General features: G+C 38.8%; 1 protein-coding gene across 11 annotated transcripts in view; it reads left to right on the top strand.

Annotated features, from left to right (window-relative positions):
- Positions 1 to 23476, top strand: part of PHF14 (PHD finger protein 14) — a 168550-nt gene that overhangs the window by 36776 nt on the left and 108298 nt on the right. For 10 of the 11 annotated variants that reach the window (XM_089533164.1, XM_089533162.1, XM_089533155.1 and 7 more), the window contains 6 exons: positions 469 to 739; positions 5605 to 5711; positions 7238 to 7333; positions 9161 to 9264; positions 11571 to 11702; positions 16546 to 16714. In XM_089533164.1, coding sequence (XP_089389290.1) covers positions 469 to 739; positions 5605 to 5711; positions 7238 to 7333; positions 9161 to 9264; positions 11571 to 11702; positions 16546 to 16714 — 879 coding nt within the window. Of the gene's footprint in view, positions 1 to 468; positions 740 to 5604; positions 5712 to 7237; positions 7334 to 9160; positions 9269 to 11570; positions 11703 to 16545; positions 16715 to 23476 lie in introns of all 11 variants that reach the window. The other variant, XM_089533158.1, reaches the window with a different exon arrangement.

Below are 23476 nucleotides of genomic sequence, written 5' to 3'. Positions count from 1 at the left end.
ATGGGAGCTAGTCATGATGGATATATATTATGTTCCATTGGAAAGAGCGTATCATTGAATACTAGTAGCTGGTAAACATGAGTGGGAGAATGCTGTTGGACTCATGTCCTGCATAAATATCATGTTGACTACTGTAGGAGAGTGTTGGATGAAATAAACCGCATGTCTGATTCAACAGGGCTCTTTATGAGGATTATGAAGTGCTATTATGGGAAATAAAAATAATGGAAGAACTGGTGCCATTTCTAGATTGTTCTTTAATGTCTATCTAAATATGTTGAATGTGTGTAGGATCTGTTTCAAACCTATTATTTTCTAATCATAGAAGATTGAAATTCATGTTAGAGAAGTAGTTCTAGGACCTGTTACTCTGCAACATTAAAATTCATTTCTTCCCACTAAAATATTTTTATGAAACAAAAATGTTCATACTTAATTTGATGCTTATGTGCTATTAAACAATTTTAGGCTCGAATTAATGCCAGACTACAGCAATATCGTGCTAAGGCAGAAATAGCACGTACCACCAGGCCTCAAGCATGGGTACCAAGGGAGAAACTGCCACGGCCGCTCACTAGCAGTGCTTCAGCAATACGTAAGCTGATGCGCAAAGCAGAATTAATGGGAATTAGTACAGACATCTTTCCAGTGGATACTTCAGATACCAGTTCCAGTGTTGATGGAAGACGGAAACATAAACAGCCAGCTCTGACTGCTGATTTTGTGAATTATTACCTTGGTAAGGATGAAAATACACATGCTGTTGTTGTTGTTAATTTATATAGGGCCATTGGTATATTTTTGGAAAAGCTTCCAGCAATCACAAAATGCAGGATTATTAATTATGCATCCAGCGAGGTCCATGCTGCCCTTATTTTCAGCACTTCTTGACCCTTTTCTGATCTTAAATAATTTTTTGCCCCCCAAAATTGAGAATTGAATCTTCAGAGGCCTCCAGTGGGTGTTATGTTCCCTTTAAATGCTACTCCTATTACTATTTAAAGCCCAGAAATACCTTTTTGTAGAAAATGGGAAGTAATCTTCAAGTCACTTCCTTATCTGAAAAATAGGTAGGTGTGATTTCCAGAGCCAGGCACATAAAGCTTGTGGGAAATGGGATGGATGTAGCCCCTGGAACCACTGTGATTGCCTAACCTTGACCTAATAGCTTTCCCTCTAAACTTGGAAGGAATTGTTTTCTAGTCCATAAATGAAAAAGTGGAGTTGCTGTCCTTCTGTTGGAAGCTAGAGACTGTTTTATCCCAAGAAGCATATGTAAACTGAAAGTTTTTTAAAGAAAGAGCTTTTGATAAGGTGCTGTATTGCATTAATTGTGCTGTTTTTAAACTGCTTTTTATTATCTAATGGTATGTATTAAATTGGTCATGATGTTAGTGACTTAATTACACTGGTGGCGCAGTGGTTAAATGCCTGTACTGCAGCAATTCACTCGAAACCACAAGGTTGCGAGTTCAAGACCAGCAAAAGGGCCCAAGCTCGACTCAGGCTTGCATCCTTCTGAGGTCGCTAAAATGAGTACCCAGACTGTTGGGGGCAAATTAGCTTACTTGCTAATTAGCTTACTTGCTGTTCACCGCTATGATCTTTGGAATAGCGGTATATAAATAAAACTTACTATTATTATTATTAATGGCGCGGTACACACGTTGCTAAAGTGCCATGCTGGCGCCGTACTAGGGTTAATGGACTGCGCAGCAAACGCACGGTCCCTAACCCTAGTACAGTGTGGCGCCATAACATTGTGATGTGACGTACACATAGCAGCCACACGCTGCACCACATCTGTGACGTCATGAGTGTGCCAAGGGTGCACTTGTGACGTCCGCCCTGCGGGTCAAAAAGAGCCCGCTTTTTGCAGGTTCTTTTTCATCTGCAGGGAAGCCGCACGGTTTGGTGGCTGCAGCTTCCCTGTGGAGGAAAAACAGGCGCCAGCGGGCCTCGCATTTTGGGAGGTCTGTACCGCGCCTGTGTCAACCTTTTTTTGTTTGTAGCTATAATGTATTTGTATTAATTTGTGAGCAGCCTTGACTTCTGGGTTGGGGGGAAAGAGCCAGACTATAACAATGATGATCATGATGATGCCTCCTATATACTCTGAGATATGGCCAGTATAAACCCTACATTTTAGATTTAAAGAAATGAAACAGCCACCGATCATTGATGTGTAGCAATTAAGTAGTGATTCAGACTATAAATGTAAAATATTTCAATACAAATATTTTAATTTTAATTTTAAAATGTATTACCTGATTCCATTATAAAAAATACCAAACTCAGTTAAATGCACTACTAGTGGTACTGCATAATAAAGTAATATACTAATATTGTATTTAATGCAATACTAGCAAAAGACAATATAATAATATTGTTGACTTGTAAAGCTATAAAAACAAGGGAGAAACCTTGCACAGTTAAATTCAAACCAGATTGTTTATAAATAAATAGACATTCACACGATGCCAAACTTTATAAGACTTGGTTCCAAGAATGGAGATAAAGAATGGATTGAGTACTCCAGATTGCCACTTGGCTATTGTAGCATTGTCAAGATAGCATTTTTAATAGATCTTAATACCCAGAAACATAGCACATAAGGCACTGCATCATGTGCAATCCACCCTTCTTATCGGTAGATTTGCCATCCATGGATTTAACCATACGTGGATGGCAAGCTCCCCTTTTGCTTAATGGTGGCGTGCGCACGTGGCTGCGCTATAGGGTGCACATGCACCATTAATTTTAATGAGACTTTAGCATGCATGGATTTTGGTAACCAATGGGGATGGGTCTGGAACAAATCCCCTGCGGATACGGAGCAACAACTGTATCTAAGTTACGTGGCCAGGCTATTGCTGTCATAGAACAGCCATATCTGCACAGAATCATTCCTTACCACTGAAACCACTCGTGACTACATTGATCATGATGGAGCTAGGAGAAATATCATTCAAAGGGGCTCTCTGTCCAGAGCAAATTACGGTTGGCCCTCTATTTTCAAGAGGGATCCGTTCCAGGATCCACCCCTGGCAAAAGCAGAGGCTCACGCATATTTAAGCCCCATAGGCTTGAATGGGGCCCACAGCCCATTGAAAATAGTGGAGGTCACCCCTCCGTGAATTTTTGAGGTCGCAGATCCGCAAGTTAGGAGGGGCAACTGTACTTCCCCAATTTCCAGATGAGGGAAGTGTGTCTTCACATTGTTTCCACCTTGACAGAATCAGCTTTGGCTTATCTTCTAGCCGACTGGATGTTGGTCCAGAATGATAGAGAGAAATATAGTTGGGTGTCATGTGTATTAGCGTTAGTGGTAATGCAAATCTAGTAATGATTAGGAACCCTATGGAACCTTAGCCTTAACTACCATGGCATTGAGATGTTATCTTCCAGTTCTGTCCTCTGGGTATAAGTTCATATACTATGGCCCTGATCAGAAGGAATACCATAATTAAAGCTGTTGAGATATTAAGGAGAATGAACAGTCTCTTTCTTCTAGTAAAGTTCTTTTGCCACATTGGCCAAGACTTATGCTTTTAGAAAAGCTGGGCTTATATTGCACAAGAATGGGCCTAGACTGTGCTGGGCAAAGTGTAGTCATGCAGATGCTGTTGTGCTCCTACAACCAGCATTCCTTGCCATTGGCTTTGCTGCCTGGGTCCTGCAAGAGTTGTAGTCAAACAACATCTGGATGGATGTACTTTGCTCCTGGTATAGACAAGGTTGTTCGTCTCAAGAATTTTAGAAACTACATGGTCTGTTCCCTCTCATGCATCTACCCTATAATGGGTCTATTTGTGATTGCAAAGTAGTTAAGAAGCTTTGGGCCAGTGTCCATGTTTTGAGAAGCAAGCTCATCAGTGCCTTTCTGAAGACATCAGCTCTTTGTTGAAAGCATAAGAAACAGTAGTGCACAGTAGATCCACTCAGTCAGTCTGTTCCAACTCATTCAAATTAACCATGGGTGGAGAGAGTATATAGTTGTCTTGTCCAAATCCTTTGACTTCAAAAGCTTAAACATTTCCACAAGAGCAAATCAGACCAAACAAACTCTGGGCACTTCATTTGGCCTTGCATCAGTTGTGGTATCCAAAATCACCATTGAGGCAAGCAGTTTTATCCAAAAGTGCCTTGCAAATGTGTCTCAGTGGGTGTTTTCTCTGAAGATGCCAGCCACAGATGCTGGCGAAACGTCAGGAAGAAACTCTTGTAGAACATGGCCACATAGCCTGAAAACCCACAAAAAAACATGTTTCAGTAGGTGTTTCTGTACTCAGGTTTAGGCTTTTTTTCACATAATGTTATATTGGCCTTAATGCTACCAATTTTCTCTCAAATCCTTGTTTTTGAGGCTAGAGTAGCATTATAAAATGCTCTAATAGTGTGACCAGGATTGCTCTCCATTGTAAGATTTCCTTTTCTGCTCTCTGGGGATGGAATCACTTACTAGCATGTTTTATATATTTATTTTTGATCTTAGTAAAGAAGTGATTTTAAAATATAGGTATGTTGCTGGGCATAACTTCTTTAACACATTGGTACCAGAGGCAAAAATAGCATGGAAAGAATAGAGACAGTTCCTACATTACCCACCCCCCAAAAAGTGCAGTTTTATCAAAAACTAACAGTATTTACATGTGAAATGAAGTGACTCAAATAAGCCTTGCCTGAGTGAATAAAAATTGTTTTCAACTTTCTAGATCTCTTGAAAGCATCTTCCAAAATGCATCCAGAAACAATTTTTTTCTTTCACCAAACTCCACATTTCTTCTGATTTCCATTTCAGTGGCCAAACTTATAGAACTATGCTTTTTTAAAAACAATCAGGGCAGAGATGTAAAGCAGGTTTATCTGTTCTTCCCCTTTTGCCTTTCATGCATGCTCAGTAAGAGATTCTGGAGGGAATGTCTGTTTACCTTGCTTGTTGTAAGCAGGCACACACAGCTTCTGTAGAATTGATTAGAATAAAATCCTGCTTTTTCCCATTGAACTGTTCAGTGCAGACATGCTGCTGCAACTTCACACTGAACATCTGTGTTTCTCTAGCCCTCCTTCACCATGCTCTTAATGCAGATGCTGCTAAAAAGCTACCATCTAGACAGAATGAATGGGGGGGGGGGAGGCTGGACAGCATCAAAGGACTTTGTAAAAAGGAGCTTCTTTGTCAAAGGCTTTGTTAACTGAGGTATGCTTGTACTGTCGGCCCTTCTTATATACGGATTTTTTTATATATGGATTCAAGCATCCACGGTTTGAAAATGTTAAAAAAAAAAGTATAAATTTCAAATATCAAACCTTGATTTTCCGTTTTTATAAGAGACACCATTTTGCTATGTCATTATATTTAATGGGACTTGAGCATCCATGGATTTTGTTATCCATGGGGGATCTGTGAACCAAACTCCAGCGTATAACAAGGGTCCACTGTATTATGCCCATTCTCTAACTTACTAGAGGCTGAAGCGGTCTGTGTCTTTGTAACCAGCTATATATAAACATCATATGTTTTGTGTTATCCTGATTACATTTGGCCTGTTGCTTCGCACACTCAAAGAAATAAATACAGAAGGTGCTGGTTTTTATTTTAAGAGAGAAACATGCGCATGATCCAGATCCAGGAAAATATGGCAGAACAAAAAAAAATTAAGGACAAGCTGGAGAATGAACAAGAAAAACTCCATGTGGAATATAACAAGGTAAAGAATATGCTTTCAATAATATGTTAATTAGTGCATTTAAAAAATAGAATGGAATTGAACTTATTTACAGAATCATTCATTCCTGTGTCCCCAAAATTCTTGTTTGGTCAAATTTTAGAATCAGTTAAGGGTCTTGATTTTTCAGTAATCTTTACGTATAGCCCAGTAAATGATTAACTTGTTCCTAAGAGGCCCTCATTTGTACAGCCTCTCCCCACCTGGTATCAGAGGCTTACACTTGCTTATTGGTTGTTTGTTGCTCATATGTACAACACAGAGTTGCCACTGAAGTGGTTCATTAGGGCATATCTCTGTCAGCCACTATATGGTAATTGCAGAGGGAAATTTCTGACCTTATCTTTAAGCATGAAGTTGCGACGGTATCATGAGTTAACTCTTTTAGTTCAGTGAAGCACAGAATTAATATATGAACAGTTGGCTCTGCTGATATCAGGTGCCCAAACTGGTTCAGGGATGCTTGTCCATTCAGCAACCATACAATTGCATGGTGTTTACTTACATGACCTTTATCTTCACCACAGCCTATCAGTCTTAAAGATAAGGACAGAAATTCCCATCTGCACCCTTAGATATGGAACATCCCTATCTGTCCATTTAATTTAATATTACCTATTTTGACTTGCAGTGGCTCTGCAAGGACTCAAGAAGAGGTGCTTTACATCACCTGCTACCTGATCTTTTGGAAATACTAGGGATTAAACCTAGAGCATTTTGCATTTAACTGTGAACTGTGTTTCCTTCCACTTGGTCACCATGCAGCAGCTTCCAACAGCTTCATCTTGCAAAGCATTTCATACCTACCACTGTGTATATACTGTTTCCTTGGTGTAAAATTGAAATCTTTCCTAAATGAAGTTTGGAAGTTTTGAAGGAACCAGTTACATATATGTTTAATGATAACACACAGTTGTGTGTGTAGAGTGATCTAGGTGACAAGAAAAAAAATGCTGTGAAAATTTAAACTGCAGATTTATATTGTTCTCAGCTTGCTTTCAGAAAGCCATTTACATATACACCCCCTGAAAGTGACACTAGATGTTGGAATTGTCCAAAAATAAGGAGTAGTCAGGAAGAAACAATGGCTTTTTCATATAAATGTACAAGATGTAACATATACATTCTTGATTTATATCTTTATACTTTTTAATGTGCAGGTGTGTAGTGCTGAAATCATGATTCCCTGTGTAAAAATACTTGGCACATCTTTGCAGATGGAAATAAGAGTGGAACTGTTGTGATGTTTCTTGACTGTCATTATAGTCTTATTGTCAGACAAAATTGCTTTAGGTTCTCTCTGACTAAACAGATGGATGCCCATGTTTTCTTTCTGGTGTTATTGAATGGCTGATTAACTTTACTGATTTCAGTTGCATTGACATGACTGAACAATTTTATTATTTAATTACCTCTCATAGATCAGGTATTGTAGGTAAAGAATGCCTCCTCCTGGATAAGAAGTGCTAAATAATTTTCACAATGGTTTCCACTGCATTCCTTTTCAGTTGTGTGAATCCTTAGAAGAACATCAGAATATAAATGCAAAATTGCGTACTGAAGGGCAAGGAATCTGGGCCGTGCTGGGGAGAATAATTGGGCAGGTTGGTTTTTTCTTCATCCTTGTCAGGGTGTTTTTTGTTCATTTTTGTTATGTCTTGCCTGTCGTGTGACTCCTAAGAATAGGCTTTTCTGTTTGTTACTGCCACATTTTGTGGCCGAAAAGATATATTTGAGAAACCCTGGCATTTCCCTGGGGATAATGATTTCTGATTGAAATATATCTAGGGCTCTGCAGGCTACCTATTGGGAACCTGTAGCTTAATTTTGTTTTTTTATTAGCTATCTTGTTTGCAAAATTCTTTCATTTGCTGTAACTGATTGACCTGTCATTTGTGATGAAGCTAAACCTGAAGCATGGGTTAATCCAACTGCATTTCTCAATGTTCCTTCTCTAACAATTGTAGCTTTCAAACAAGTTTTCTTGGGGTATATTATTGTCTAGAGTCCCCTTTCCTGAATAGGATCATGACTGAAATAATTTGCTAGAGTTTTCAATTAATTATGAATAGGGAAAATCTTTCTTTCTCTTTTTCTGTGTTTAGGGCACAAAAGATTCCCGAGCATGCACAAATATTTAGATTTTTGAATGCAGTACTGACTATTTTGTCAGTTGTAAAAAAGATGCAGCCTTCCAATTATTAAATTTATTGAATTATAGAGTTTTCCATTTGTAAATCAGCAAACTCCAGTAATTTTCAACTGTGTTTAAAGATGGCAAGGAACAATTTTTACTATTTGGTGCCTGTTTTCCCCCTTATTCTCCCATCCTCCAGAATAAATGCCACTCTATAGCTGGCTGTATCTGAAGCATTGATGACTGTCACTGGCTGCTTTCCACCTCAGCCTTCACAAAAGGCTTATAACTGGTATTCATTGCAGCTAGCCGATTCTCAAGAATGTGGATTTGTTTCATGTGTTATTCCCAACACAAAGAAGCATTTAGCTTTTTTCTAAGATTAAAGATGATCTCTTCCAAAATTAGACAACAGGCCAGCAGTGGTCTTGTAAATATTCGTTAATTTAAGTTAGCAATATTGAATTAAGAATTTATACAGAAGTGTTTGGTAGGTCCTGTTAAACTGACTAGAGAATGTAATTGAATCTGGTCTGTATGAGCCTTTCATACATATGAGAATATGTCTTCATGAATATAACTTTGTTAATAGCTCTTTAACTTGTTCCCCCTTTTTTAAAAAATCTAAAGATTCACACATGTATTTCCTGGTGCAATCATTTAATAATAATAAAAAGTAGTAGTTTCATTTGCACAGCTTGCATGACACTTTTTTCCAGTTGGCTGAACAGATGCAGGCCCACAGGGCCACTGAGAAATGACTTTGATAGATGGTTGCTGTCTGTGAAGCTAGCATACTGCAGATTAGTAGAAACCCGAAGAGAATCTCTCCTGCTTTGTGGAGAGTTTGGTCCAATAAGATAATTTTTCTAATTAACCTATGGAGCACCACTGTAGCAGGGATGCTGAGGAAAATAAACTGCCTCAATATTCTTTTGTGAAGTGTAGTGGATTTTTCTTTTTTTCTTTTTTCTTTTAACCTTCTAAACCAGCTTGTCCTTGTCTGTCTCTGTTAAAGCTTCCTCTGTTAAAGGGGGAAAAGTTAAAAAGCCAGGTCTTTAATGTCTTTGGCTTTTTTTTTTCATTGAAAAATATAGGAATGCAATTTCATTTTTCATGCAGCTCACTTGGGGGCAGAATATATAGCATACTCATTTTTGTAACCTGACTAAGCAGTTTTTCCTCATAATTTTTAGCATATTGGGCATGGCCAAATTTTATGACTGCTCAGAATTAAATAAAAAGGAATATTCCATTATATACCAGTGTTTCTATATTTCTTTACACTTAATAGAAATTAAACATACCAGCAATTTTGCGAGCACCTAAGGAGAGAAAGCCAAGTAAGAAAGAAGGTGGGACTCAGAAGACTACAACCCTTCCAGCAGTTCTTTACAGGCAAGTAGTAGCAACGTGCTGCAGTAGACACTGGTGATAAATAGAGCAACATGTCTCTATAACTAAAGTTGATATTATAGGCAACTGAATAAAATTTGTTTCAGCCATTCCTTTTTGTTCCTATATATACTATTATAATGTACTAATGTCATTGGTTTTAAATGATTTTAAAATACTAAGGACATCAGAACTGGAGCTTTCTCCATCCACTGGCAGCACTTCAAAAGGAAATTGATTTTATATCTAAAAATCTTAGAATCTATTTTGTGAGCAATTGTTGAGGCCTTCGACCCCTGAAGCTTTATATTGTAGGTTATTCAGGAAAATATGAACCAATGTGCTATAGACCCTTAAATATGATTTTTAATTTGATCAAGTTAATTTATGGTTTTTACACATTCATTTATTGTTACACATACAAGTTCTTTTTTCTTTATGTTTCCAACAACTACATAGTATTTTTACAAGTATAAAACATTTCTTGCCCAATTAGAGCAAAGGTTATTCTGTCCATCAGTTTAATCAGTAACCTCTCAGATATATTTGTGAAGCTTTCAGTGGGTATCATAGTGAGAACCAATTCCTGCTGTCTATTGCCAGCATCTGATGACCCTTTGTACTCATTCTTGAGGTTACCAATTTGCTGTCATAGCTAATACCTTTGATACACTGATCCTCCATGGATCTGCCTAATCCTTGCATATCCATATCTATTTTACAAATTTCTATATTGCACTCTCATCACTTAGGTTCCTGGGGTGGTGTACCTGAATACACACACACACACACCTAAATTACAAGAAAATGGTACAGCTTTAAATAGCAGGCAGTGTAAAAAATCTCAAACCAGCAACAAGCAGTTCATCCAAGTCATGTAGATTGAAACTGGATTTATAATTTAATAATCTCATGATCCTGATTTTCTCGGACCTCTTCTGCAAATATGGGCATCATAATTTGATGTCAAAAAGAGTATAGAATTGACACTAGCCATATCTCCCTGAGGGGGTTCGCACCACAAATAGGGACCTTTCTTATATAGATATTTAACACACTTTCCCCAGTAATGATAGATGGAGAGAACTGTCCTGTAAAAATGTTAATACACATGCAGCATGATATGGGAGAAAGCATTTCTTTAGATATTTGAGCTTCAGACCATTTTATTCTAAATGATTTAACACTGATGATCAATACCTTGAATTGTTTTTTTTAAATCCATGTTAGTTATTTGCCATCACCATGATTTATGATGAATGTCACATGTCAGTTACCTTTGGTGCGAAGTAATACTTTCTATTTGTCATGAGTCTTCTTTCATTTCATTTCAGTATATGACCCACATTTGATCTTTCTGATCACAGTGTTCATAATTTTATGAATATATAATTGAATTGGGACCATTGAATGTTAGTTTGTCCTGTATGATCCGGTCTACAAATTAGGTTCCATCACTTGATGTTTTCCACCCCATTCTCGCTGTATAAATGATCAGAAATTGTTGAAATTCTTAGATGAATACCTTGTTGAAGAAAGACTTTTTTTTTGTCACAGCTGTTCTGTTCTTTTCTCATTTTATTTGTTTTTGCTTAGCTACATAGGATTGGATCCAAACCTAAATCTCACAGTAGATGAATTGAATCAATGGAGCAAATAAATCATGACTAAAAACTTCTGATTTCAGTGAGTCTGTTCTAAGCATGATTAGGTCTGGATCCAGCCTATAACATTTTGACTCTGACATGACATGGGTTATTTACAATTCTACACTGATTTAAAATAATAATAAGGTTCATAATTTTGCATCCCTCATAATATGTAAAGACCTTTTTTTTGCACTGTATCATCATCACAGTTTCTATTCAAAATGAAGACGTGCTTTACAGATAACTACCTGAGGTAGTAAGGTTTTATCAACAGACACCTGCTAATTCTTAATAGGTAATCAGGGAATTAAATAGAGGTCCCCCATGTCTCATGCCAACACTGCCTATAGAAGAAAACTGCTCATATGGAAGTTTAAAATTAGTTAATTTCTAATACTTAAATGTATATCGGGGTATTGGAAATTATAAATACCTAACATACATTTGTTATTGGGGGTCTCCAAGTCATTTCTGACTTATACAACCCCAAGATGAACCTTTCATGGGACTTTCTTGGCAGAATTTGTTCAGAGAGGGGTTGCCATTGCCTTCCTCTCTTTGTTCAGGGGGTTCTTTGAATCTCTTCCCATGTAAACATTGAGATGATTCAGTAAAGTATCTGCATTATTTCAAATGAAACTTTTTCCCTGCATTTCCAAGTTGTGGGATTTGCAAGAAGAACCATGATCAACATCTCCTTTTGCTGTGTGATACTTGTAAACTCCATTATCATCTTGGATGTCTGGACCCTCCTCTTTCAAGAATGCCAAGGAAGACTAAAAACAGTTACTGGTAAGAATATTGCACATGTGTTATATTACTTACTAGGGCATTATAATCTGCCTGCCTGCCTACCTACCTTATTCTATATCAGTTTTTCACAGATTTTAAAAATGTATATTTGAGTGCATACCAAGTTTCACTTCTAAAAATTTACTTGAAAACTTTCCCTCTTTTAGTCACTTTTTGGAAGGCATTTTTGTAAGAATACTTTGGACTAGCACAAGTATATCACTGGAAAGGAATTCTGCAGTCTTCCTTTATCCCAGTGAAGGGCAGTAGCACTGCTTAATGTTAACAAAGGCTCTGGCTTAACTAGGGTCTGAAATCAGCATAAAATATGATTTGATTCCTTGGTTACATGGAATATGTACACTTCTTCTCCATCCTCTCACCTTAATTCTGGATAAAAAAGTTTCACGTAAGAAAGAATTGTACATTAAAGATCCAGCAAACAAAAATGAGTAATAAACAAAGGCTGATCAGACATTCAGGCCAGTTTACTTTTATGACTTCAGTCCAATTTATTTTTATGAAGTCATACTTAAAGTTGGCAGTGTCAGTTCCTTTAACCAGAATTAAGGTGGGAGGATGAGAAGAAGTGTACATATTCCCACTGCTCAATCCTATTATATTAAACACAGTTAAGAGGGAGTCAGTAACACTTTTACAATAGTTCCAGAATTTGACAAAATCATTTAAGTTCTCTATATAGTTGGCTCTACATGTCTGTGGGGGTTCCATTCTGGACCTACCACCACCACCCCATGGATAGCAAAATCCGTGGGACCTCAAGTTTCATTCTTTCCAATGGTGATGTGACGTGTGGCCATGTGCATGAACCATCACTGGGGAGAATGGAGCAGGGCCATCTGTGGTGCTCCAATCTGTGAATGGCAAGCCCATGGATGAAGCGGGCCGATTGTGTTACCCATCTTTTTTCTTTATGATATTTATGGCTCATATTTGGTTGACCTAAATAGTATGTTTTTGCCCATATCTCCCTCACAATTTTTTGGGAGATAGTTCTGAGTTGACCAGAAGAAGATCGTAAAATACAGTGCGCCCTTGTTTTACGCAGGAGATCCATTCTGGACCCCACCCCCGCATAAAACAAAACGTTTGTATGCTCAAGCCCCATTACAAGTAATGGGTCTTGTGCTTGTGGTGGCGCATGCGTGCCACGGGCGCATGCACCATTGTTTCTTTCAGCGCATGGCGCCAGAAGAAACAGCATTGCTTCCAGCGTATGCTGAAAGCAGAGTATAATGCACCCACATATGACACGGGCGCACTGTACCATAATCAGCAAAGAGCCCAACACTTTCTTTGATAAACAACTTTCTCCATTTGACTTCCGTGTAAGAAGGAATTGCACATTAAAGATGCAGCAAGCAAAAATGAGTAATAAACAAAGGCTGGTAAGACTTTCAGTCCAGTTTACTTTTATGAAGTTGACCATGGAGTTGCACTACAGGACCTCCAGATGCCTAGCAAGACCATCTCTCTATGCACTCGAAAGTCCTCCATCACAACTCTGGTCACCTTCCAGCAGAAATCTATATTACCATTATCCTGTTTCTGTAGATGAATTCCACCAGTGAAATGGATGTGTCCCTCTCCCTCCACATTCCCCATTCATGTTTCACTTGGTTTCTCCTGCTACTGTGCATCTTTTTAGACTGCCAGAAAATACAGAGTGCCCACCCCAAACGTGGGCTTGCCATCTATGGATTTAAGCATCTGCGGATGGCAAGCCCCATTGACTTTAATGGCCATGCATTCATGCGGTCATGGGAGAGCAGCCGTACGTGTGTCACCATTGAAAACTGCAGGACTTGAGGTCCCATGGTTTTTGCCATCTGTGAGGAGGGGGACAGAACAGAACCCTCAGGGATAAGAAGGGCCCACTGTATGCTCCAGAGAGTTTACCAGGCTTTGAGATCACATGGGTCTGTGGGGTGGGAGTCTGTTGCTGAAATTGTTCCTTCATGAGATAATAAGTTGGCTCCAGTAAGCAGACGGGCAGCCTGGATTGATCTCTGGCCACTCTGGCGGCAGCAGCTGAGCAGTGTGGGACCACAGCAACCAAATGCTGTGGTCCTAAGGCCAACGTCTTCCATGGTCTGCAGTGGACCGCCAGCAAGGAGCACTTCTTTTGTACTCCTTTTGCGGCCGGTTTTGGGCCACCCTAGGTGGCTGCAGCACACTCTTGGCCCAGTCCGGGAGTATTGTGTCATCTGAATACCATACCCCTGGATTGGGCCTGAATTTGGTGCTTTTGGGCCTGTTTTGGGGCTTTGTTTCTGTGGTCAGTTACAACTGTGCTGTAATTGACTATTGACTAAAAGTTGCACAGTTTTATTTTGTTTTTAAATTATATTGAAAAGATTTGTTTGACGTCATCAGATCAAGAAAACACAAACTGAATATCTCCATGGTACTAGGTCAGAAAGATAGCAAGGCCTTTTTTTCAATAAACTTTGTGCCTTTGCTATGAATTTCATGCTTCAGCTAGACTTCCGATCACACACTTAGCTTTCACTTTTAATTTAGCTAGGGTATATTCTAAGGAATAGGATTATAACAGAGAAATTGAGTCTTATTGATTGTGTCCTTTTCATCTTTAGATGTGTCTTTGTAAATTCTTTTCAAGATCAGGAAAAAGGATATAGACTACGATCCTGATTATACATGTGCAGTTCAACAGAATGGTGTTGCTGCTGTTTATAGTACGCTTGCCTTTTCAGATGTTTCTCATATTAACTCTTAGGGCATCAAATCAGTCAGCTGTAATTATTATGTATGCAGTCCCAAATTCTGAATTATTTCTTTTTTTTCCTCTTTCCCCCATTGAGTTGAATAGACCATGTATAGAAAGAAAGATTTTGCTAACTAAAATTCTTGTCTTCATTACACTTTAAAGGAATCAATAGTTAAGTCATCTTATCCTTTTTCTTTTTCACAGCTCTCTATTTTATTTATCCATCTCATGTTTGTATTTTGTAAATATTGTGCTAGTAGTTAGTTAAAATTAACTTTTTTTATTTCATATTTAAACAATCAGTTTAGGAAAATGCCAGTCTTAGAGATCCCAATATACTTTGCCAGTCCAATTAATGAAAGTATGTGGGAAAAGAAGATGCTTATTACATGTGTACTCCTGAGAGGACAATATGTAATGCAAGGCAAATACTCTGTAAGCAAAAGAAAATCTGTACAGAGTGACAAAAGGATATAATGGAGGGGAGACACAGCCGTATATGGGCATTTTATTTTATCAGATATACCATCTTTTAGAAGCCACATCAGTAGTTTTAGTCCTTAGCGCCATAATGTTACTTAGCGTTGCAGCATGGATGACTAAGGTATGGTTAACTAGAGAAGATGAAGACAGGCATTTATGAGTTGCATATATGTTGCAGCTAACAGTTTCCATTTTGGGTTTTAAAGAAAACACATTCTTCAAGAAAAAATATTTGCTGATTCATAGGCTGTAAGACACAGCAATGTCTCATCAAGGAATTGCAAAATTTCTCTTGTATTTAGCAGAGTGGAATATGTTAGTTTGTTAACATCTATAGAAGATGTTTTATCAAAGTAGTCCTATGCTGCATCCGCTCTGAAGAAATACAGTCGGCCCTTCTTATACACGGATTTTTTATATCCGGATTTAAGCATCCACGGTTTGAAAATGTTCAAAAAGTATAAATTTCAAATATCAAACCTTGACTTTCCATTTTTTATATGTGACACCATTTTGCTATGTCATTATATTCAATGGGACTTGAGCATCCACAGATTTTGTTATCCACGGGGGATCCTGGAACCAAACCCCACCGTATAACAAGGGACCACTGTAATTCGGTTTGACAGCACTTTAACTGCTATGGCTCAATGCAATGGAATCCTGGGAATTGTCGTTTTGTGAGACATTTAGCCTTCTCTGTCAGAGAGCTCTAGTGCCACAACAAACTGCAAATCTCAGAATTTCCTAACTTAGAGCCACAGCAGTTAAAGTTCTATCAAACTGGATTGTTTCTACAGTGAGGATGCAACCTTAGTGTCTTTTAAAGCGGTCCTTTTTCTGAGACATTAGCCATTAAACCAGTGTAAACTAACACTGCAGTTCTTACAAAAAGTATCTTCCTTAAGCATCTCAACAGTGAATTGTTAATTTTATATAAATCTAATGTTATGTATGATTCAGGTATTTCATATTACAGCTGTCTTCTAACTTTCTTTCAGCAGGCTATGGACCTATGTTAAATGGCCTCTCAGTGAGGGTTTAAAAAATAAGAAAATGTATATTTAAATCTTTTACAATCTTTGATTTTATCCATACATAGGGGTGATTCTTTCCTTGTCGGTTACAGTTTTTGTCTCAGAGATCATGTTCAGCATGAATGTCATTGATAAAGATTAGAAGGAGAAGCAACTAATGAAACAGGGAAGCATAAGTCTTACAGAGTCAATGATGTAGTCAGAACGAGATATTTTCTATGAACATAATGTTCTGAATTTTGCAAGGTGAAGAAGAGTGTTGTTGAGCTCCAGATCTTGGCTCTAATCTCTTGATGCACTGGCACACAGCACGATGTTTCCAAATAGCTCTCACTACAGAATTTGCCAGCTGTTTTTTTTTTGTTTTGTTTTGTTTTGTTTTTAATTCAAGAGTTTGAGGAAGAGCTTGAGCAATGCTTTTCAGGAAAGGAAACCAAAAAGGCATCTTTTACATTGTAAGAATTGGCTTCCCTCAGTCTTTGGCTTTTGATTTTCAGTCTGCATGTTTGTTTGCGTTTGGTAGCTGCTGTATTCAGTTAGGGGTTTTGTTTTGTTTTTTTGGTACTTCCAGGCAGTGTTCAGAGTGTGACCAAGCAGGTAGCAGTGACATGGAAACAGACATTGCCATGGAAACTTTACCAGATGGAACTAAGCGATCAAGGAGACAGATTAAGGAACCAGTGAAATTTGTTCCACAGGATGTTCCCCCAGAACCAAAGAAGATGCCCATCAGAAATACGGTAAATGATAGCTATGTCAGAACTACACATACCACTGTCGTTAGCTTCAAAACCAGCATTCTTAAAATGCCGTAATCTTCAGTGTGAAGTGTTTATAATGATATAAAATGAATATAATGCATTTGGTAAGAAGCATGAAATACAATAAACACCAGAGATTTGTTTTGAAGGATAAAATCCCCTTTAGGTTTTTTCTCAAGTTGATTTCACATAACTGAATATTCTGCAGTCAGTTTTCTTTTTGTGCAAATATGCATAACAGAACTTAAAGTATTACAATTTACAAAACTGTTCTCAGTCTGTTTTGAGCGGTAAGCAATAAATGGCCTTATTTTCCTATTGCATGGCCATACATTCGCTCTCCATGGAGAGATACATTTTGATGTCAAATTATTTTCAAACACAGATCTCCACTGTGCATTCTGAGATGGTCTCATGTCAGTGAATTATGTCATATGAATGTCTGCACTTACAAATATATGTGCTGAAAGTAATTCTACTTCCCCAGTCCACATTCTTATGAATATTATTTTATTTGACAAATATTTGTGCTTTAATTCATATGGCCAAGTCCTTTGTGTATCTGTTCTTCTCTGCAGAAGCACATTGTTTCAGAAAGTGGAAATATTTTCTTAGGAATGGATTTAGAAGGCTGTTCTCCCCCACCCCCTCCTAATGGCTGACACATTTTTGCCTGAACCATTGAATTTTGGGAGCAAATATTTGCCTTCCTATGTAAAGGTGATGTTAAATTACTTGACAATTTTAAACTTTGTTCTGATCCTCAGAGGCAAGGTGGGAAAGAGCATTTATATATTTGTTCAGTAATTTTGTCTTGTGGCAACATGTTATGTATGCTGTAACTAATCTATTTTTAATGAGGTCTTACTGCCGTTGCTTGTCGAAGTTAGACAATAAACATGAGTCACTTAAATCCCTAGTTCTGAGATGGTTGTGTGGTTTGCTGCCTTGACAAGATTAACCTTCTCTGTGTAGACTGTGGCCTGCTGTGGGTGATTAAGTGCTGTTTTATAGAAAATGTTCTCCATGTTGTACTGTCTTATATTGCCTTTATTAATGCATGACAGCATTCTGTGTTACACTTTAAGAAGAAAGAGAGAATACTGTGCTTTAAAAAGCAAATAGTGTTCTATTATATATGCTTCTTTGGATATTCTTCTCCCCCACCCAAGAACTGTGTTTAAGGAATACACTTGTTCAGACTATAGTAATAACATATATTAATACGTTTTCTGTCATGATACAATCCATTTATCATTTGTACATTAAAAAATTTGTGAATGTTAAGTTGTAACCATCAAAAATATAGATATTAGATAGCTAATTTTCCATAGAATATTTGCTAAAGATGTTTTCAGTGCAATCTGCTATATGTCAGTTTACGTGATGTCGTAATTATCAATGTTTCCTTATCTGTCCGTCTTTTGTCCCTGTTGCCAGAAAGTATAGATAGACATTGCAGCAAAGATAGTTTTTTTCTCAAATAGGGAGGCATAACACAAAATAGCAGGCACCTTTGTGGCACTTTTCTGTATTTAAAAAGGAGATGAAGAATGTTATATCCCCTCCCCCTCCATTTCAAATACATAGGAGTTTGAGCAGACAATATTTTTCTAAGAGCAACTGCAATATGTCCCTGGTAATGTTTAATTTTCTAGTGTGATGAACAGTAAAGTATTATGCAACATACTAAAGTTGATTTACATTGATTGATTACCCCATTGGAATCAGCAACACTTACAGTGTCTTTTCTGAGAAGTGCTACAGAAAGCATCTGGTGGATAGGCTTATGATCCATCTTTGCTAAGTAAGTGTGTGCCATCACTGAAAGAAAAGTAGCTGTCCTCCAGTTACTTCTTTGCCTCACTGATAAAATTGTTCTTTTTTTAGCCTTTGTTTCCTCAGACCCTTTATATAACTACCTATCCAATAATCTTGGCCTCCTTCATTTTTTTTTTCTTTCCTACCTCATTATTACCCTAAGTATGTCCAACATTGTTTATCCAAATTTGCTTTTTGGATCTTTTTTGGATCTTTCTCTTCTGTAGTCTTCTTTTATATTTTTTCCCTTTTTCTTTTCCCATCTATGATAATTGGTGAGGAGAAAAACTCCATTACAAAATAAAAGAAAAAAGCCTTTGTCATTTTGTGGTGTTAGACCTTGAACCTGCTTCTGTGAATATATCCACAGTACTCCTAAACACCACCGCTAATTCAAACCAGAGTATACTAATCCCAACAGTCACCTGGGAGAAAATGCAACTGCTAACATGAGAGGGAAAATAGTGTGTCCCAAAGGCAGACAGTGCATTGGTCTGACAACATCCGAGTTTGGCTTTTTAGGCAGTGTCTTCAATTTAATCTCCTCTTCCTGGAAACAACATTGAAGACAAAGGTCTTTGGAGAAGGTACTTTGGCTTTTGAAGCTACCATACCACAAAATTACAGTGGTAACTGATTTCTGGTCACTTCTTAGGCTAATTGCCTTCATGTATGGCAATTTTTTTTAACTTCCTAGCAGTTGACTCTTTCTCCAGTTGTCCTGAAGATTTAATGAGCAACATGCACAGGCTCCCTGTCCTTAACACCCTTCGCTCATTATTTTCTATGGCTTCATGAGAATTCCCCTTCGCCACAGTAATATTAACTGTTCTATGATTGAACAAACTGTAGAAATATTTTAGGGACCTCCCATTGAATGCTCTCCTCCCAAATTCATTGTGCTACTGCAGTTAATCCATCCACCAAGAGGCAACCTTAAAATTTCTATTGTTACGTGTTTCCCAGGCAGTCCTAGCCAGCTGACTTCCATTCTTGTAATGATTTCCTCTGAGCCTCTCCAGGAACCTTTGTAGAAGATGTCCTCCTTCGCTCCCTCTGTTCTGGGTGAGGCTAGCATGACAGATAAAGACTTAGAAGAAAAAGAAGGATTTTTCTAGGGATAGAAGGGGTTGTTTTGCTCTTCAAAGCTATAGCCTTTTTAGCTCTTAATCCTGAGCTTCTAGCTGCCCAATCTAGTTCAGACTGCTTTTTTTCTGCTCATGCCACTTTCATTGCCACTAAATAGAAGCTGATTAATTACATTTCCCTTTTCTCTCATCCTTTGATGAGTTAGGCTCAATACAGACAGGCCAAAATAAAGCTGCTTCAGGTCACTTTGAAGGTATGCTGTTTAAATGATGCATGCGTCCTAAGCAACTGGAAGCTGCGCCAAAGTTGCACTTCAGTCCTTAGATCATGGCTTTGGCGCGGCTTTCAGACTTTTAGGACACATGCATCATTTAAACAGCATACCTCCAAAGAGACCCGAAGCAACTTTATTTTGGCCTGTCTTTATGGGGCCTTAGTTAAAGAAGAAAGGGATTCAAGAGAAATGCAATACAGAAAATGTATTCCTTGGCCACTCAAATTGTACATGAACTAAAGAACCATTGATTGTTGCCCCTGTGGTAGCTTTTCTTTCTGATGCTCTGGTCCCCACCTAAAGAACCTGGAAGAAAAGATATAATTTAGCCCAGGGGTAGGCAACCTGCAGCCCGCGGGCCAGATGCGGCCCGGCAAGGCCTTGGGACCGGCCCCAGCCTGGTCCTGCCACCGATTGCCGCCGGAGCATTTGGTCTATCAGGAGGAGGCGGGCAACGGGGGGGAAGCGGCAGGCAAGGGGAGCAAACGGCAGGCAAGGGGGGCAGTTGTCTATAGAAGCCTCCAAAATATGCATTTATATTAACATTTTTTTGAAATCAGCAATTTTTTTAGCGTGTCCTCCATTTGAAATATTTGTCCTACATTTGGCCCGGTTTATTTATTTAATTTTTTATAAAAAAATTATTTATTTTTTTTTTGGCTTCGGCCCCCCAGTTGTCTGAGGGACAGCAACCCGGCCCCCGGCTCAAAAAGGTTGCCTACCCCTGATTTAGCCCTTTGGAAAAGTAATGAGGCATCTGCCTTAACTGTTTTACCTTTTGTAGTGATACACTGTTATGGGTTGAGAACACCCCCAATTCTTACTTGGATAACCAAGCTATATGCAGATGTCTGCTTAAACTTTACAGAACCTCACCTTCATGGCTGATGGTATTAAGAATGCCATTTCTTTTTGATTCCAGCTATAGCTTACCACCACAGTGTCAAGACATTCATCTTAGTTAAAACACTGGAAACACAGGCATCCCATTCTAGGACCAGTTTAACTCTTTTTCAATTAAAGAATCATTTCTGTTTGAAAAATATATTCATGGAGGCAAAAGATTTAAAAAAACACCAATTCCTTCTTCCCTAAAGTAGGAGGAAAATAAGGTTACTGAATGCCCTTAGCAATCTTTTTGTCTCGATATTTCTCCAGAGGCCAGGAACATATAAACATATATTTAATCCCATATGCCACCTTATCCTGATGTGCACCCTATCCAGTCCAATAATAGGCAGTAACAGTTCTACTCTTTCTTGCTCTAGGTCAGAAGGAGATTCAGGTATATACTTGAGAACTGGAAGAATACCTCTGTATATACCTGGATCCTCTGGATTATCCAGCTAGGATGTTAAATAGAATTCATCTGCACACATAAACACGCACCTTGTTGGGTCATGGTCTGCAATTCACAGTCTAGGCAAGATGTCATCACCAAAACATCTTCACAGTATGGAAATACAAAGAAAGCATCTCCAGATGTTGGCTCTATTTTATTTGTGGTACCAAAGAAGTGGGTCAGTTGAAGGTAATATTAGACTTCACATATTTGAACAAATTTGTGACATACAAAAAAATGAAATTGCAAATACAGTGCGCCCTCGTTTTACCATATGCATGTCGTGCCATATGCAGCTTTTAGCATACACTGAAAGCTGCGCCTGAAGAGCCCCTTGCACACCCCAGAAGAACTAATGGGATGTGTGTTGTTGTGTGCCGCAAGCGCAAGCCCAATTACTTCCTATGGGCTCCAGCATACGCTGATTTCCCCTTATGCAGAGGGATCCGGAACGGATCTCCGCGTAAGGGGAGGGCCCACTGTACTCAGAGCAGTACAAGGGGCCTTGCACAAAAGAACTGTCCTGGCTGCAGCGTCTTGAGAATCATCAAACTAATATGCAATTACACAGATTCCTCATCACCCTTCCCAAGTGACATCTTGTCTGTTATTTATTATTTATTATTATTTACAGTATTTATATCCCGCCCTTCAGCCCTAAAGGCTTTCAGAGCGGCCTACAATTATTATTTTAATTAGACGGTTCCCTGCCCTCAGACTTACTAAAAAGACACGACACAAAAGGAGAAGGGAATGGTGGTGGGGAAGGGGATCAGGTCCAGCAGTTCTTCTCTCTGAGGCCTGGACCAAAGCAGATAGACTGGAGGGAGGGCTCTTCTTCTTAATCGAGGCTGGGCCCAATGGCGTTGGGCCTGTTTTTTCACTCCCTCCAGGCCAGAAGATGACAGTTGGCAAGGAGGGAGGGCCTTCTTGTTTAGGTCCGATGGCGTTGGGCCTGTCCTTTCACTCCCTCCAGACCAGAAGATGGCAGTTGGCAAGGAAGGAGGGCTTTTCTTCTTTAGGCCTGTTGTTCATGTTGTAGCATTAATAGACATCGTGAACGGCATCATGGCTTCACTAGAGTATATCTCCAAAATTCATCACACAGTGAGGTTATTTAATTAGTTATGTGGACCTTATGCCCTTTACCCAATTCCTGAGTCTTGTGATTTCCTATATTCAATTAGTTCTATATGTCCAGATGGTTCATACTCACAGTGATGGTCCAGTCTAACCCTTGATCACTCCTGTCAAGGAAATTGTGTTAAATTGCTTCAAAGTGTGGCACTGTTGCCTGAGAGGTTGAGGGTGGGGGGTAGCTCCCACTCTCCATGCAATTTTTCACCTCTTCATTACACATATGCAAGGGAACAGTATTTTACTTTAAAAGAACCGAGGGCTTTAACTGCTACATTCTCCTCCCATCCCATTTCAATGAGATGAAAATTTCTTGATCCACTTTAGCCTGTCCGATTCTGATCTGCATACCACAAGCCTATGGTTTGGCTCACATACTTACCCAAAGAGACATATACCACATTCCAGTAGGATAGTAGCTGCACCATTGCCAGAAATTTGTGGAGTGGCCACTTGGGCTAACCCAGCAATTTTACCAGATACTTTCAGACTCTTTCTTCAGCAGTGACTCGTCCATAGACTTCTCCAGTCAGCTGTCCGTCAGCAACAGACCCACTCTTCTTAGGCCTATGCTTGGGCAATTTTCAGCCTTCCAGATGTCATCCAAAACACCTCCTAGAGAAGATATACAAAGGTGTATCTTCTAATGAGATCTGAAGAAGCTATTTAATAACTTTGTTGCTATGGATGTTAGCCCGAGGCCGTACACACAGTGCAGTACGATCTTTCACTTTGTTAGTGTAATCTTGGGGGGAGGGGCTTTCCTTCCTCTTACATCTCTCTCAAGCTGTTTTCTTCACTGAAGAATCCCTAGATCATGATTTAAGCTTGGTTGTGCTTAGAATTGAAGGTATAAGTGGAGGGCAGGTACTTTTTGAATCATAGAATTGAAAGGGATCTCTTGGGCGTCAAGTCAAACCTACTTCATTTAGGATCTCCGGCTAAAGCATCCCCAGCAGGTAGCTGGTCCAGCCTATTTTGGAAGACAATCAAGAAAAGAATTCCACCACCTTCTTTAGACAATTGGTTCTTTTATCATACCACTCGTGTTGTCAAGACGTTCCCTCTAATGTTCAAT

Source organism: Sceloporus occidentalis, unplaced genomic scaffold (assembly GCF_023333645.1).
Source record: "Sceloporus occidentalis isolate IW3139 unplaced genomic scaffold, rSceOcc1.0.p SCAF_7, whole genome shotgun sequence".
NCBI classification, from domain to species: domain Eukaryota; kingdom Metazoa; phylum Chordata; class Lepidosauria; order Squamata; family Phrynosomatidae; genus Sceloporus; species Sceloporus occidentalis.
This window is presented reverse-complemented; position numbering and strand designations above follow the sequence as displayed.